This window comes from Callospermophilus lateralis, chromosome X (assembly GCF_048772815.1).
Source record: "Callospermophilus lateralis isolate mCalLat2 chromosome X, mCalLat2.hap1, whole genome shotgun sequence".
In the NCBI taxonomy this organism is placed as follows: Eukaryota; Metazoa; Chordata; class Mammalia; order Rodentia; family Sciuridae; genus Callospermophilus; species Callospermophilus lateralis.
Genome location: NC_135325.1, coordinates 68,216,408 through 68,228,267, shown reverse-complemented (window position 1 = coordinate 68,228,267; position 11,860 = coordinate 68,216,408). Strand labels below are relative to the sequence as shown.

Here is an 11,860-nt window from a genome sequence, read left to right as displayed (position 1 = left end):
ACATTTATGTAAATCTGACTTTAAGCCTATTTATCTTTTCCATATTACTTTAATTAGTATGGTATGGCAGGGACAGCTAATAGTCAACAAATAATCTTTGTAATTACTTACTTTCTCAGCCTGCCTTGTAGTTAGATTGGGGCCTTATGACACAAACTGGATAAGGTGCTATAAGTAAAAGTAATGTCAATGCCTTCTGGGCCAATGTTGCCTAAACTGGATACTTCATATAACATAAACAATTAAGACTATAAATTTCTCCTGAAATATTGTTTTTACTGAATCCCACACATTTCAATATTTGTTATTTTAATTGTTAAGTTTTCAATATTTCAAAATTTGTTACATCTTTTTTAACCCATGAGTCATTAAAAAGTCTATTTGAAAATTTCCAAACAGATAGGCTTTTAAAATGTTATTTTGTTATTTGTTTCTTTCCTAATTACATTTTGACCAAATAATGTGCTCTTTATGATATTAACTATTTGAAACTTGTTAATAACATTAACTTTTTGAAACTTGTTGGCTTTAGGACCAACAATATGATTATTATAAATATTCATCATATGGTTGGAAAAAAGCATATAATCATTATTGGGTGCAAGATTCTGTATACATACTAAATCAACTTGTTGATTGCATTGTTCACTATTTGATATCAACTAGTTTGTTCTCTTTGCCTTTTACTTTAGAGAAGCATGTTGAATTCTCTGATATGATTGCTGATTTATTCCTTTCTTTCATAGCTCCATAAGATTTTTTTCTTCATATTTTTGAGGTTATTTTATTAAATCCTCACACTTTTACAAAATTTTGGTGAATTGTAACTTTTATCATCATCTTAAAAACTTTCATTTTGAATACGTATGTATTTACAGGGAATTGCGGGAATAGTAAAAAGAAATCTTCTGCGCCTTTTACACAGTTTCCCCCCATGCTTACATCTTCTATAACTTCCACAATTTCAAAATTAGGAAACTGACATTAGTTTAAAATGTGCATATAGTTCTATGCTATTTTATCACAGTATTGCAATCAAGATACAGATGTAGTCTATCACTGCAATGATCTCCTTTGTGCTACAACTTTCTGGACACACACACTCCTTGTTCCACCATCCCTAACCCCTAGCAATCATTAATCTATTCTGAATCTCCATATTTTTCCATTTAAAGAATATTATTAAAATGTAATTGTACAGTATGTGACATTTCAAAGTTTTTAATCCACTCATTACAATGCCCCTGAGATCTGTCCAAGTTGTTGTTTGTATCAATAGTTCATTCCTTTTCATTGCTTAATAGTGTTCCATGGTATGGATGAAATGCAGTTGTTTAGCCATTCATCTATTCTTTAATAATGCTTATGTGACGTAAATTTTTCAATCCTTTTGGTTCCAATGTTTCTACATGCTTTTCTTTAGCATGTAGCCGGATTTTAAAAATTTGGTAGTATATATGATGAATGTCTTTTTTTGTAAATACAGAAGTACATCATAATTTTTTTCTATGTTGGGTACCGGGGATTGAACTCAGGGACACTCGACCACTGAGCCACATCCCCAACCCTATTTTGTTTTATTTAGAGACAGGGTCTCACTGAGTTGCTTAGCAGCTTGGTTTTGCTGAGGCTGGCTTTGAACTTGTGATCCTTCTGCCTCAGCCTCCTGAGCCACTGAGATTATAAGCATGCACTACCGGGCCTGGCAGAAGTACATCATAATTTTTAAAATTTATTTTTAATTAAAAAATAAATATTTTACACATTTTTTGGGAACAATACAATGTTTTGATATATGTATACATTGTGGAATGGTTAAATCAGCCTACTTATATGCATTACCTTATATGGTGATCATTTTGTGGTTATAGAATTTACTCTCACAGCAATATTCAAACATATAATTATATTCAAACATGTTATTAACCATAGTCTCCATGGTGTATAATAGTTTTTAATAGTTGCATTATATTCAATGTGAGAAAAGCATGCTGAGTTCGGAAAAATCTCTCAGACCCTTATCATTTTCTGTTTTCATTTCTTCAGTGGGCCGGTTGCAGGGAGGCTGGGGGAGAAGGAAGGTGTACTTGCTCTTAGGTGAACTGAGGAGTGGTGGTGGGGCTCCCCCCAAAATCTTACCACTACTTCTCTTCCAAAGGAAGGCAGACCTAGACCTCTACCCTTAGGAAATCAACCACTGGTCTATACCAATAGTCATTCTTTCTGCCACATTGCTTTTTTTTTTTTTTTAATTGGGGATTGCACTTAGGGGCACTCAAACACTGAGTCACATCCCCAGCCCTATTTTGTATTTTAGTTAGAGACAGGGTCTCACTGAGTTGCTTAGCACCTAGCCATTGCTGAGGCTGGCTTTGAACTCTTAATCCTCCTGCCTCAGCCTCTCTCCTGAGCTGCTGAATTACAGGCGTGCACCACTGTGCCTGGACACACTGCTTTTTTTCTCATCCAAAATGGGAACTCCTTTTGTCATTAAACAGTCTTTACATTTGCCCAAGAAAAAGGGCAATGCTGTCAGGACCAGTATCAGATCATATAGATAGGTGGCACATGGCAGATCTCGGCTCTTTTTTATTTTTATAAGTCTCTTATAATTAACATATTTAATATTTCCTTTAGCCATAAACCCATTTCACCCTTCATCATGTCATGCTTGGATTATAACTTTGTAACAAATGTTCTCATTTCCAGTCTCCACCCCAACCCCATGCCATGTCCAATCCATATTGCACATTGCTGCCAAATGATTGTACCTTTTGTCAACAATGTCCAGTGTCTCCCAGAATATGACAGAACATTTCAATATCTCAGTTTAAGGGTCAAGATGTATTTAAAATTTTCTCACCTTAAACTCTCGTTGTTCCTCTTCCCATCACTTCTATTCTAGGCAACCTAGCTTTCTTCCTATTGCAGGAATGGATTTCCCACTTTCTTCAAACCATTTCCCCTCCTGGACTGCCCTTCCAACCTAGTTTATATGTAACCTGGCTCATGGAAGCTTTCCTCAGCAAGCTCTGCTTTATTTAACCAGAGAGCATATATTTGATAATAAGCACATGCTCATGTACTGTTAGTAATCCTTTTGTATTCATGTCCCTTATCTCTTCAGCTAGATTTCAAATTAAAGCATGAAGACAATTTCTTGTCATTTAAAACATACAACTTTATTGATGATACACAAATGAAGTCTTTGGTGGATAAATTCAAGTCAAAACAAATAATAGCAGAGTAGGCCATTCACAATGGACAGATTCACTGTCGAGTCACATAGAGGAACCAGTAAAAATATTCCATCTAAGCAGCACGATTAAAATCACAAATGTGTTTTCAGTACAAGAGGACTATTTGGTATTCATAAATGACAGTCACAGATAAGATCACTCTGGATGATACATTATTCAAAACTGGCAGCTGAAAGGATCCCTTTACTAGACAAGCAAATGTAAAAGCAGTAACTTTCAATTTTCAATGCTTCCAGACTACAAGAACAAGGAATTTCAAGTCTTTTGAGAGCACACAACTATCAAAATTTGTTCACCAGTTTTATAACTTTCACTTTTACCAAGAGGTCATGGTGATTTGCTAAGGCTCGAATTTTCTTAACACACACTCCAGATGTAGTGCATAAGTAAAAAAGGGAACCTTTGTTGAATTCTCTATAGTTGAACACTTCTGCTCTGAGATTGTCATAGATAATCTCAAATAGAGTAAGGGCATTGATAAGAATTTCTGATTCCACGTAAGAATTATACAGGGAACTAAATGATGATGGCACTTGGGTACTGAGAAGTTTTTTAAGCATATCTGGATTTTCAGCAAAATTGGAAAGTATTTTCAAAATCTCAACCTTGATTTTCCCACCTCCCTGAGATAACAAACGGAAAAAGTTTGCAATGGAATTGACAAGCAGGTGCTGGTAGTCATTGGTAATAGTCATGTTCGTTAAAAATTTTAGTCCAACTACCTGTACTGCTGAGTTCAGGTTAGAGGCCATAATATCATCCATTACTTTGTTCATGTATACCTGAAGACGGCCCTGGTTTTCATAATTTTCACTCAAGTTATTCATGGCCATTAAGGCTTTTTCTTTAATGTGGGGATCAGTTTTGTTGATCATGTTTGCAATAATTGGGAGGCCTCCCAATTTTCGAATTGTCTCTTGGTTACATGAATAATTGGCATTGTTGCTCAAGGTGAGCAAAGCTACCTGTTGAATGAAGGGATCATCTGATTTCTGAAGCAAGGCAAGTACTTTCCTGAGATCTCGGACACCCAGAATCTCATCAATTTCATAAGGAAAGGGGCGCTTCTGCATGGGAACAGGTTTTTTCCCTCTCCCTCTGCGCTGGGTTTCTGGTTCAGAATCCGAATCCGACTCTGTGTCAGTCCACCCAGATTCCCCTTCCTCAGAATCAGGGACCTCTGCTAGGAAAGCCTCTCCCCCATTAGCGGAGGCTGCAGCAGCTGCTGCAGCCCCATCCCCAGGGCGGAATCCCATTCCCAATTCATCTACTTCAACCTTGCTTTTCTTGCTCTTGCCTTTGCCTCCAGTCCGGGACCGGGTTCCACCCTTGGCTCCACCTTTGGGCACAGCTCCAGTGGCAGAGGCAGCCTTAGGTATAGCCCCAGTGTGAGCCCCAGGGGTTGCTTTCTTGCCAGCTACTGCTGTTCTAGGGGACCCTGAAGTTCCAGGAGCCTCTGCAGCCCCAGTAGGTGCTGCTGACCCAGCAGGCAGTGTGGGCACAGGAGACTCGACCACCTCTGCAGGTGCTGCCATTCCAGAAGTCCGGGCTACCTCAGTAGGTGCTGCCACCCCAGGAGCCTCCACAGCCTCTGAGGCTGCTGCCACCACAGCAGATGCTGCTGCCCTGGGAGGTGCTGCTGTACCAGGAGACACTGCTGCTCTAGGAGGTGCTACTGCCCTGGGAGGCACTACTGCTGCCCCGCAAGCTGCTGCTGCTCCCCCATGAGCTGCCACTGCCCCATAAGTTGCTGCTGCCCCTGGAGGTGCTGCAGCCCTGGGAGGTGCTGCTGCCCTGGGAGGTGCTGCTGCCCCGGGAGGTGTCGCTGCCCCAAGAGGTGCTGCTGCCCTGGGAGGTGCTGTTGCCCAGGGAGGTGCTGTTGCCCCAGGAGGGGCCACTGCCCCTGGAGTCGCTGCTGCCCTGGGAGGTGCTGCTGCTGCCCCAGGAGTCACTGCTGCCCTGGGAGGTGTTGCTGCTGCCCCGGGAGGTGTTGCTGCTGCCCCGGGAGTCACTGCTGCCCTGGGAGGTGCTGCTGCTGCCCCGGGAGTCACTGCTGCCCTGGGAGGTGCTGCTGCCCCGGGAGTCACTGCTGCCCTGGGAGGTGCTGCTGCCCCGGGAGTCACTGCTGCCCTGGGAGGTGCTGCCGCTGCCCCGGGAGTCACTGCTGCCTTGGGAGGTGCTGCTGCTGCCTTGGGAGGTGCTGCTGCTGCCCCGGGAGTCACTGCTACCTTGGGAGGTGCTGCTGCTGCCCCGGGAGTCACTGCTGCCTTGGGAGGTGCTGCTGCTGCCCCAGGAGTCACTGCTGCCCTGGGAGGTGCTGCTGCCCCAGGAGGTGCTGCTGCCCCGGGAGTCACTGCCGCTCTGGGAGGTGCTGAAGCCCTTGACGCCTCTGCTGTGCTGGGAGCTTCTGCCACTGCAGGGGCCTCTGCAGCTATGGGAGCCTCTGCCACCATTGGAGGTGGTGCCACTGAAGAGGCTGCTGCAGCCACGACTACTGATTCAGTCTTAGGCCCAACCCCAGCTCCATCTGTCTCCTGGACCTGATTTCCTGCCCCACTTTGAGCCTCGGGGCTACACACAGCTGGGACCACTGCCTCAGCTCCTGCAGTATCAAGAGCAGAGGCTTCATCCTGAGCCTTGTCCTCTGCCCCAGTATGGACTGGGGCTGGTGGACTGAATCCTGGCCCAAGGTCAATAGTGAACCCAGCCCTTAGCCCAGCTTTAGCCCTGGCTCCAGTCCCAGCTGCAGCCCGGTTCTTGGGCTTGGCCAGTCTCTTCTTCTTCTGGTCTCTTCCCCTGGTGTATTTGTAGACGCAGTACCAGGCACCAGCCCCAATCACTATCCCTGCAGCTACACAGCCAGCATCCCGAACACGGCTCATGGCGCAGCTGGTGTGATTCTCTGATCCAGGGTGTAGAATTGGCTTGCCTAAGTGGGATGTGTGCACGTCAAGGTGAGGTCTTCAGCTCAGGCTTGTGAGTTTTGCTGAGGCTGTGAGCTGAGCAGAACCCTGGGGTAAATGTTAGAAATGAGGTTAAGGTGGGCTGGGGTTGTGGCTCAGCAGTAGAGTGCTCATCTAGCATGTGTGAGGCCCTGGGTTTTGATCCTCAGCACCACATAAAAATAAATAAATAAAATAAAGGTATAAAAAATTTTAATATAAAAATTAGGTTTAGGACTCTGGCTCCCTTTGTGTCTAACCAGGCCTACTTACAAGAGAGTTTAGGAGCACAATGCTTTGTGGGTGTGCTGGCATCCAAATACATGTGCCAAGGCCTGTGTTTGCTGATTTAGAGAACAGGTCCTATCTTCACCCTAGCTTGCCCTCTCAGTGACAACAGAATTTCCTTGAACCTAGATGAGAGGCAGTATGAAGACTAGTGGAGAGTGAGAACTCTCAGATTCAATCCTGATGTCCCCACCCCCACCCGTGTAGGTGCCTAGATGGTACACATACCACCTTCCTGGGATGAGAAGCAGTTAGCTGTTTTCCACTGGACCTGCAGTTGCACAGAGCCTAAGAGGCAAATGGACCTGCAGACAGATAACAAAAGGCTTTTTTTGAGTCTTTGGTGAACATATTCTGGTTCCCTTCATGATTTGTATTCTAGTGGATCAAAATCCCTCCCCCTCCCCCCCCACTAAGGTTCCTCTTTTTCCTTCCTAGCCTTTTCTCCCTAAACTATTAACTAAGGTGAATGCCACGCCCCTTCCTCTGCACCAAAAAGTACTGGCCTGGGCAAGGGGTATCTTTTCAGGAGAGAGAAGATGCAGTAGGAGGAGCTATGGTCTTACTCTGCTCTGATTTCTGCCACACCCACACCATGGTCCCCAGACAGTTGCCACCCTCAACACTGACCTCGGAGGTTTCAGGGTTGCTTCTTCCTTAGGTTCAGTTAGAGCTTCATGCTAAAGACAGACTAAAGGGCAGAAATACAGACTGCAGACGTTGGAGACTGAAAGCCTGGTGGATGGATCAGCACCCAGAAGAAGATTCCTATTAATCCGCCTTTCAGTATTATTCGCACACCAAATTGTTCAACAATTCCCTCGTTTCCTCTATTCCTCCTATCCCACCCCCAATCCCCCCTCTTGCGCAGGCTCCTCAGGCACTCAACCCCTCCTTCCTCTTTGCCCCGCCCCCAGCCGCCATTTCTCCAGGAACACCGCCACACCCCTTCTTCTGCACCCTAGCGGGAGGCGACGGGAGGCGGCAGGGGGCGGGGGAGAGGGGGTGGGTAGGAATTGGTGAGTCGGGGTACTTCTACCGAATGCTGGATCAGTCGCAGCATGGGGGATTTTAGCCAGTTGATCTAGTGTCACTCCCGTATTTTTTACTCCTTAACCTCCAGGCCTAGCGTTAGACTGCATTATCCTGCAGAACAGGAGTCCTAACGTCTGCCTTCTCGCTTTCAGGGTCGTGATTTTCCAGGGTTTCTCCGCTCTGGGCCCCGCCTCCCGCCCCCCTCCCCCCACGCCAGTCCTCCGATAACGGCCATTTCTCCCTCCAGCATACCCGAATTCCTTTTCCAGGACTGAAAAGATGAGGGTGAAAAGCCCTGCGAGCCGGAGGTGTCTGTAAAAGCAGTCTGGGTATTAGAACGGTGGTTTTCAGGTTCCCCCCCTCCAGTGAAGCTCAGACAGCGCCAAACCTGCCATCTCTTTTACAGAGGCTGGCACACCCATTTCCCAGTACCCCCAAAAGACAGAGGGCTCGCCGAGGAGGGGAGGGGAGGACAGGGATGGTAGGGGTGGGGGATGTCTGCAAAGTAAGGGCAGGAGTGAAACGTCCAGATTATTTCCCTACTGAAGCCCCTGCGGTCACCCATTCCCAACCTCCCCGCTGGCCTTGTGTGCGCTGCCACGTTTATTTCTCTTCCCTCCTCCTTTCAAAACAGGACAGGATGTGGGGTGCAGGGCCTGGGTGCCAAAAAATAAAAAAAATAAAAAAAACAAAAAAACAAAGCATTGGCTGGAAGAGGAAGCAAGCGGATTCCTCTCAAAATCCATCAAGGTCTTTTCTTTCCCACCCTCTCTTCCCTCCACCCACCAAAACAAGCTACATCTGGGCGCCACGGATCTAATCTTGAAAGCAGGCCTGAAGCGGCGAGGAAGAGGCAAGCGAGGCTTTAGATTCCCGCATCCCTAGGCTACTCCTTTTCAATGGTCCCAGGACATGCCCACCCTCACACCCACCTGCAGGGATCAGGGGAAATGTTCTCCTCCTCCTCTTCCTCCTCCTCCTCCGCCTCCTCCTTCTCCTCCTCCTTCTCCTCCTCCTCCTGGCCTGGGTTAAATGCTCAGCAGTGCGCAGCGTAATAGAGTTGGTACCCAGAGGAGGACAGGGAGTCGGCGGCCAGGGCTTTAAGTACCTTTGCCCACGTCAGCTCCTAGTCACGTGAGGGCTGCATCTCCAGTAAGCTTGGGTCCCCGCTTTCCACTCCCACCAAGAGTGTGAGCCCCCTCCTTTATCCCCACTCTCATCTCACCCCACCACATCAGGTCCTGTCACTCATTCTTTGCCTTTGTAGTTCTGGAGGCCAGAACAGAAGTAGCCCTTTCTCCATGTAAGAATTTGCTTTTCTCTGGTTACCGGGGAGGGGCTGCATCTTCTGGAACAGCAATTGTATATGTGTGTGTGTGTGTGTGTGTGTGTGTGTGTGTGTATGCTTTTTGTTGAAGGATTTTTTTCATTCTTTTCTGGGCTATGGATACTTGTCCCTCTATTTCCAATCTTCCAGCCTTTACCTAGTCCCCCCCCCCTCCCCCCCCCGCCATTTCCCTTGCAGTTTCATGCTCCCCTATAGATAAAGAACAGGGTATCAGAAAGGAAACAAGAAATAGGAATGGGGTCTATACTTCGGAATATTCTTATTTTATTTTTAAAACTATTACCACACTTTATTTTTATACTGAAAATTACAATAAAACAAGAATTCAGTGTGGGAAACAGCAACAAAAAAGGGACAGCGTGTTTTGCTAAGTAAACCAAACAAGATTTCCCACTTCATTGGAAGGCACCATTAATTTTGGTTAATTTTTACCACATAGAAAATGAATTCCATTGGCCACATGGTGTTTTCAGAACACGCTAAGGTGCTTGAACATCTAAAAATGGATTTTTTTCTCAATAAGGTAAGCATATTTCAATATGATCTGTAAATTGATTCATGGAGAGCTGTTCATTTGTCCAGTCTTATTTATTTTGGACAAATAATATGCTAATTTTCCTCCTTCTGGGGAATCTTCTAAGTTGGACAAATAAATAACCCTGTCTTGTTCTGTTAAAGAAACACATTTATTTAATATTACCAAACCATTCCTGACTGCCATGTGAACCTTCTGTAATTTGATGGTTATAACCATGACAGTTTTTAATGCCTGTCCTTGGATTATATTCCAGTTTAGTGATTCACCTCAGGGCAAAAGGATGAGCTGGGAATCAAAGGAAATTAAGGGTGTGAAGGGTGCAAGCTAGTCAAATCCTCCCTGCCCTTTCAAGAGGGATGGAAGGTGCTGTTCTACTACCCCCTCCCATATTCCAGAGCCTTTCATCCACTGAATTCAGATACTTTACTCTGTTACTTATTTCAAAAATATACATGGATACTTAGCCAAGGTGGTGACCTGAGTAAATGCATTTGGTCCCTTCTCTCCATCCTTCAGATTCCTCTAGGGGTAACTTAACTGTGCATAGAAAAAATTGCTGTTCCCACCTGCTGCTGCAGCTGAGAATTTCCACACAGCCTGAACACCTGATTGCTGAGGCTAACTCCCAGGCCTGCCTATTGTCTGTTTTTATTCATAGTGCCCTTGTAAATACTGTTTTTATCACTTTGTGCTACTACCGCATGGCCTGAGAGGTGTAGCCTCTAGGGCTTCTCTCCTCCTTAACTCCAGGACACCTATGAAGAGACTAGCCTTGCTGCAAGGTCACTGCTTGCTAGTCCATATCCACCTTGGGGTCCCCTTAGTCAAATGTATGGCCAGACCCAAGCAACAATCCCGACTGACCACACTGATTGGCCTAGAATAGGCATTCTCACCTGGTCAACTCTGTAGACCACCTGAAATTGTATTCACAAGTTTTGTTTTGTGACTATATGTATGCTTAAGCATACTTTAGGGGGTGGGATTAGAGGTCCTTGACTTCATGGGCTTCTCAAGGGGTCAGTGACTCCTTCTGCAGATAATAAGAGCCAAGACATGGGGCTGGGGATGTGGCTCAAGCGGTAGCACGCTCACCTGGCATGCATGTGGCCGGGGTTCGATTCTCAGCACCATATACAAACAAAGATGCTGTGTCCGCTGATAACTAAAAAATAAATATTAAAAATTCTCTCTCTCTCTCTCTCCCTCTCTCACTCTCTCGTTAAAAAAAAAAAAAATAAGAGCCAAGACAATGTCCTCAAGGGTCTGTGTTACATATAATAGTCCAGATTAGGAATCTTGTTTTTTTTTTCTTGGTAATAATATTCAAAACAGGCTAGGGATGTAGCTCAGTGGTAGAACACTGATAAGACATGGGCAAGGTCCTTGTTCCAATCCCTAGCACCACAAAAATTAAGGAAATAAAATATACTTGGAAAGAAACTTGTTCTATTTTTTCTACTCCTTGCCACTACTAACAATTTCCAATTTTATTCTATGCACATATTAGCAGATGCATTTACACTTATTAATAAAGTTTCAAATTGAGCAACAATAATAAAAAGAAAAGCATAGGAATTTGTATTGTAATTGCAGCAAATCAGCAGATTAAATTGAAGAACATTAACACCTTAAAATTGAGACTGTCTCTCTAGGTATGTTAACTTCATTTTGCTTCACTATGTAAATCAAATTTCAGGAGTTTATTTAGCTAAGTAATTCATATTGTTTGGTAGGTTTTTCTTAGGTATTTAATGTAGTCTTTGAGGATGAAATACTATTTCTTTTCCTAATTATACTTTCTGATAGGACATTTTTTTATTTAAGAGAAAATGTTCTATTGGATATTTATTTTGAATTTACCAATTGTGTGTGATCTGTCTTACTAATTTCAATAGTTTTCAGGTGATACCTTTGATTTGTTTAGGTATATACTTTATGTAATTGCCCCCAAATGATTTTTCATTTCTTTCTTTCCAATATTTGTCTTTTTTCCTTTTCTGCATTTGACCAAGACTTCCTTGTAAGTCTCCTGATCTTGTTCTAGAAGTCAATGGGAATACATATTTTGTTTCATCCTTTAGTGGAATTTTTGCTGTTTCTGATATTTTCTTTTTTTCAAGGATATTTTCACTTATATTTACTGGTATCACACAAATGTAGTGTACAGAAATAATATCAGTGAGTGGAGACTAGTCATAATTATGTGGTCTTGGTAGCCCACAGGGAGTGATGAATTTTCCAGGTCAGAGAGCTTCCAACATATTCATTATTGGGGCTGGATTTTTTAAAGTCTAATTTAATCTAACCAATAATGGAACACTAAATTTACATATGATTCTTTACTAGATAAATGAAGTTTCTTTATTCCTATTTCACTAATAGTATTTTTAAAAGTTAAGAATGGCTGACATTTTATCAGACTTTTGATTGTAAGCTTCCTTTTCTC

The 11,860-nt window shown here is 43.9% G+C and overlaps 1 protein-coding gene across 6 annotated transcripts; it reads right to left on the bottom strand.

Moving 5' to 3' along the window:
- Positions 1–3,210: 3,210 nt before the first annotated feature.
- Armcx2 (armadillo repeat containing X-linked 2) lies at positions 3,211–8,579 on the bottom strand. Of its 6 annotated transcripts, XM_077106781.1 has the most exons (6): positions 8,458–8,579; positions 8,098–8,181; positions 7,778–7,837; positions 7,121–7,225; positions 6,719–6,795; positions 3,211–6,271 (listed from the first exon to the last, which is right to left on the bottom strand). In XM_077106781.1, exon 6 carries the CDS (start codon positions 6,140–6,142, stop codon positions 3,542–3,544), a length of 2,601 nt encoding a protein of 866 aa, XP_076962896.1. In that variant the 5' UTR covers positions 6,143–6,271; positions 6,719–6,795; positions 7,121–7,225; positions 7,778–7,837; positions 8,098–8,181; positions 8,458–8,579; the 3' UTR covers positions 3,211–3,541. The 6 variants fall into 6 exon arrangements, with proteins under 6 accessions (XP_076962896.1, XP_076962895.1, XP_076962899.1 ...); XM_077106780.1 differs by having other exon boundaries at positions 7,778–8,181; XM_077106784.1 differs by having other exon boundaries at positions 6,722–6,795; positions 7,778–8,181.
- Between the last annotated feature and the right edge of the window lie 3,281 nt (positions 8,580–11,860).

Excerpts from the sequence above, each read along its gene's own strand:
- Armcx2 (XM_077106780.1), bottom strand. The coding sequence starts at position 6,142 with ATGAGCCGTGTTCGGGATGCTGGCTGTGTAGCTGCAGGGATAGTGATT.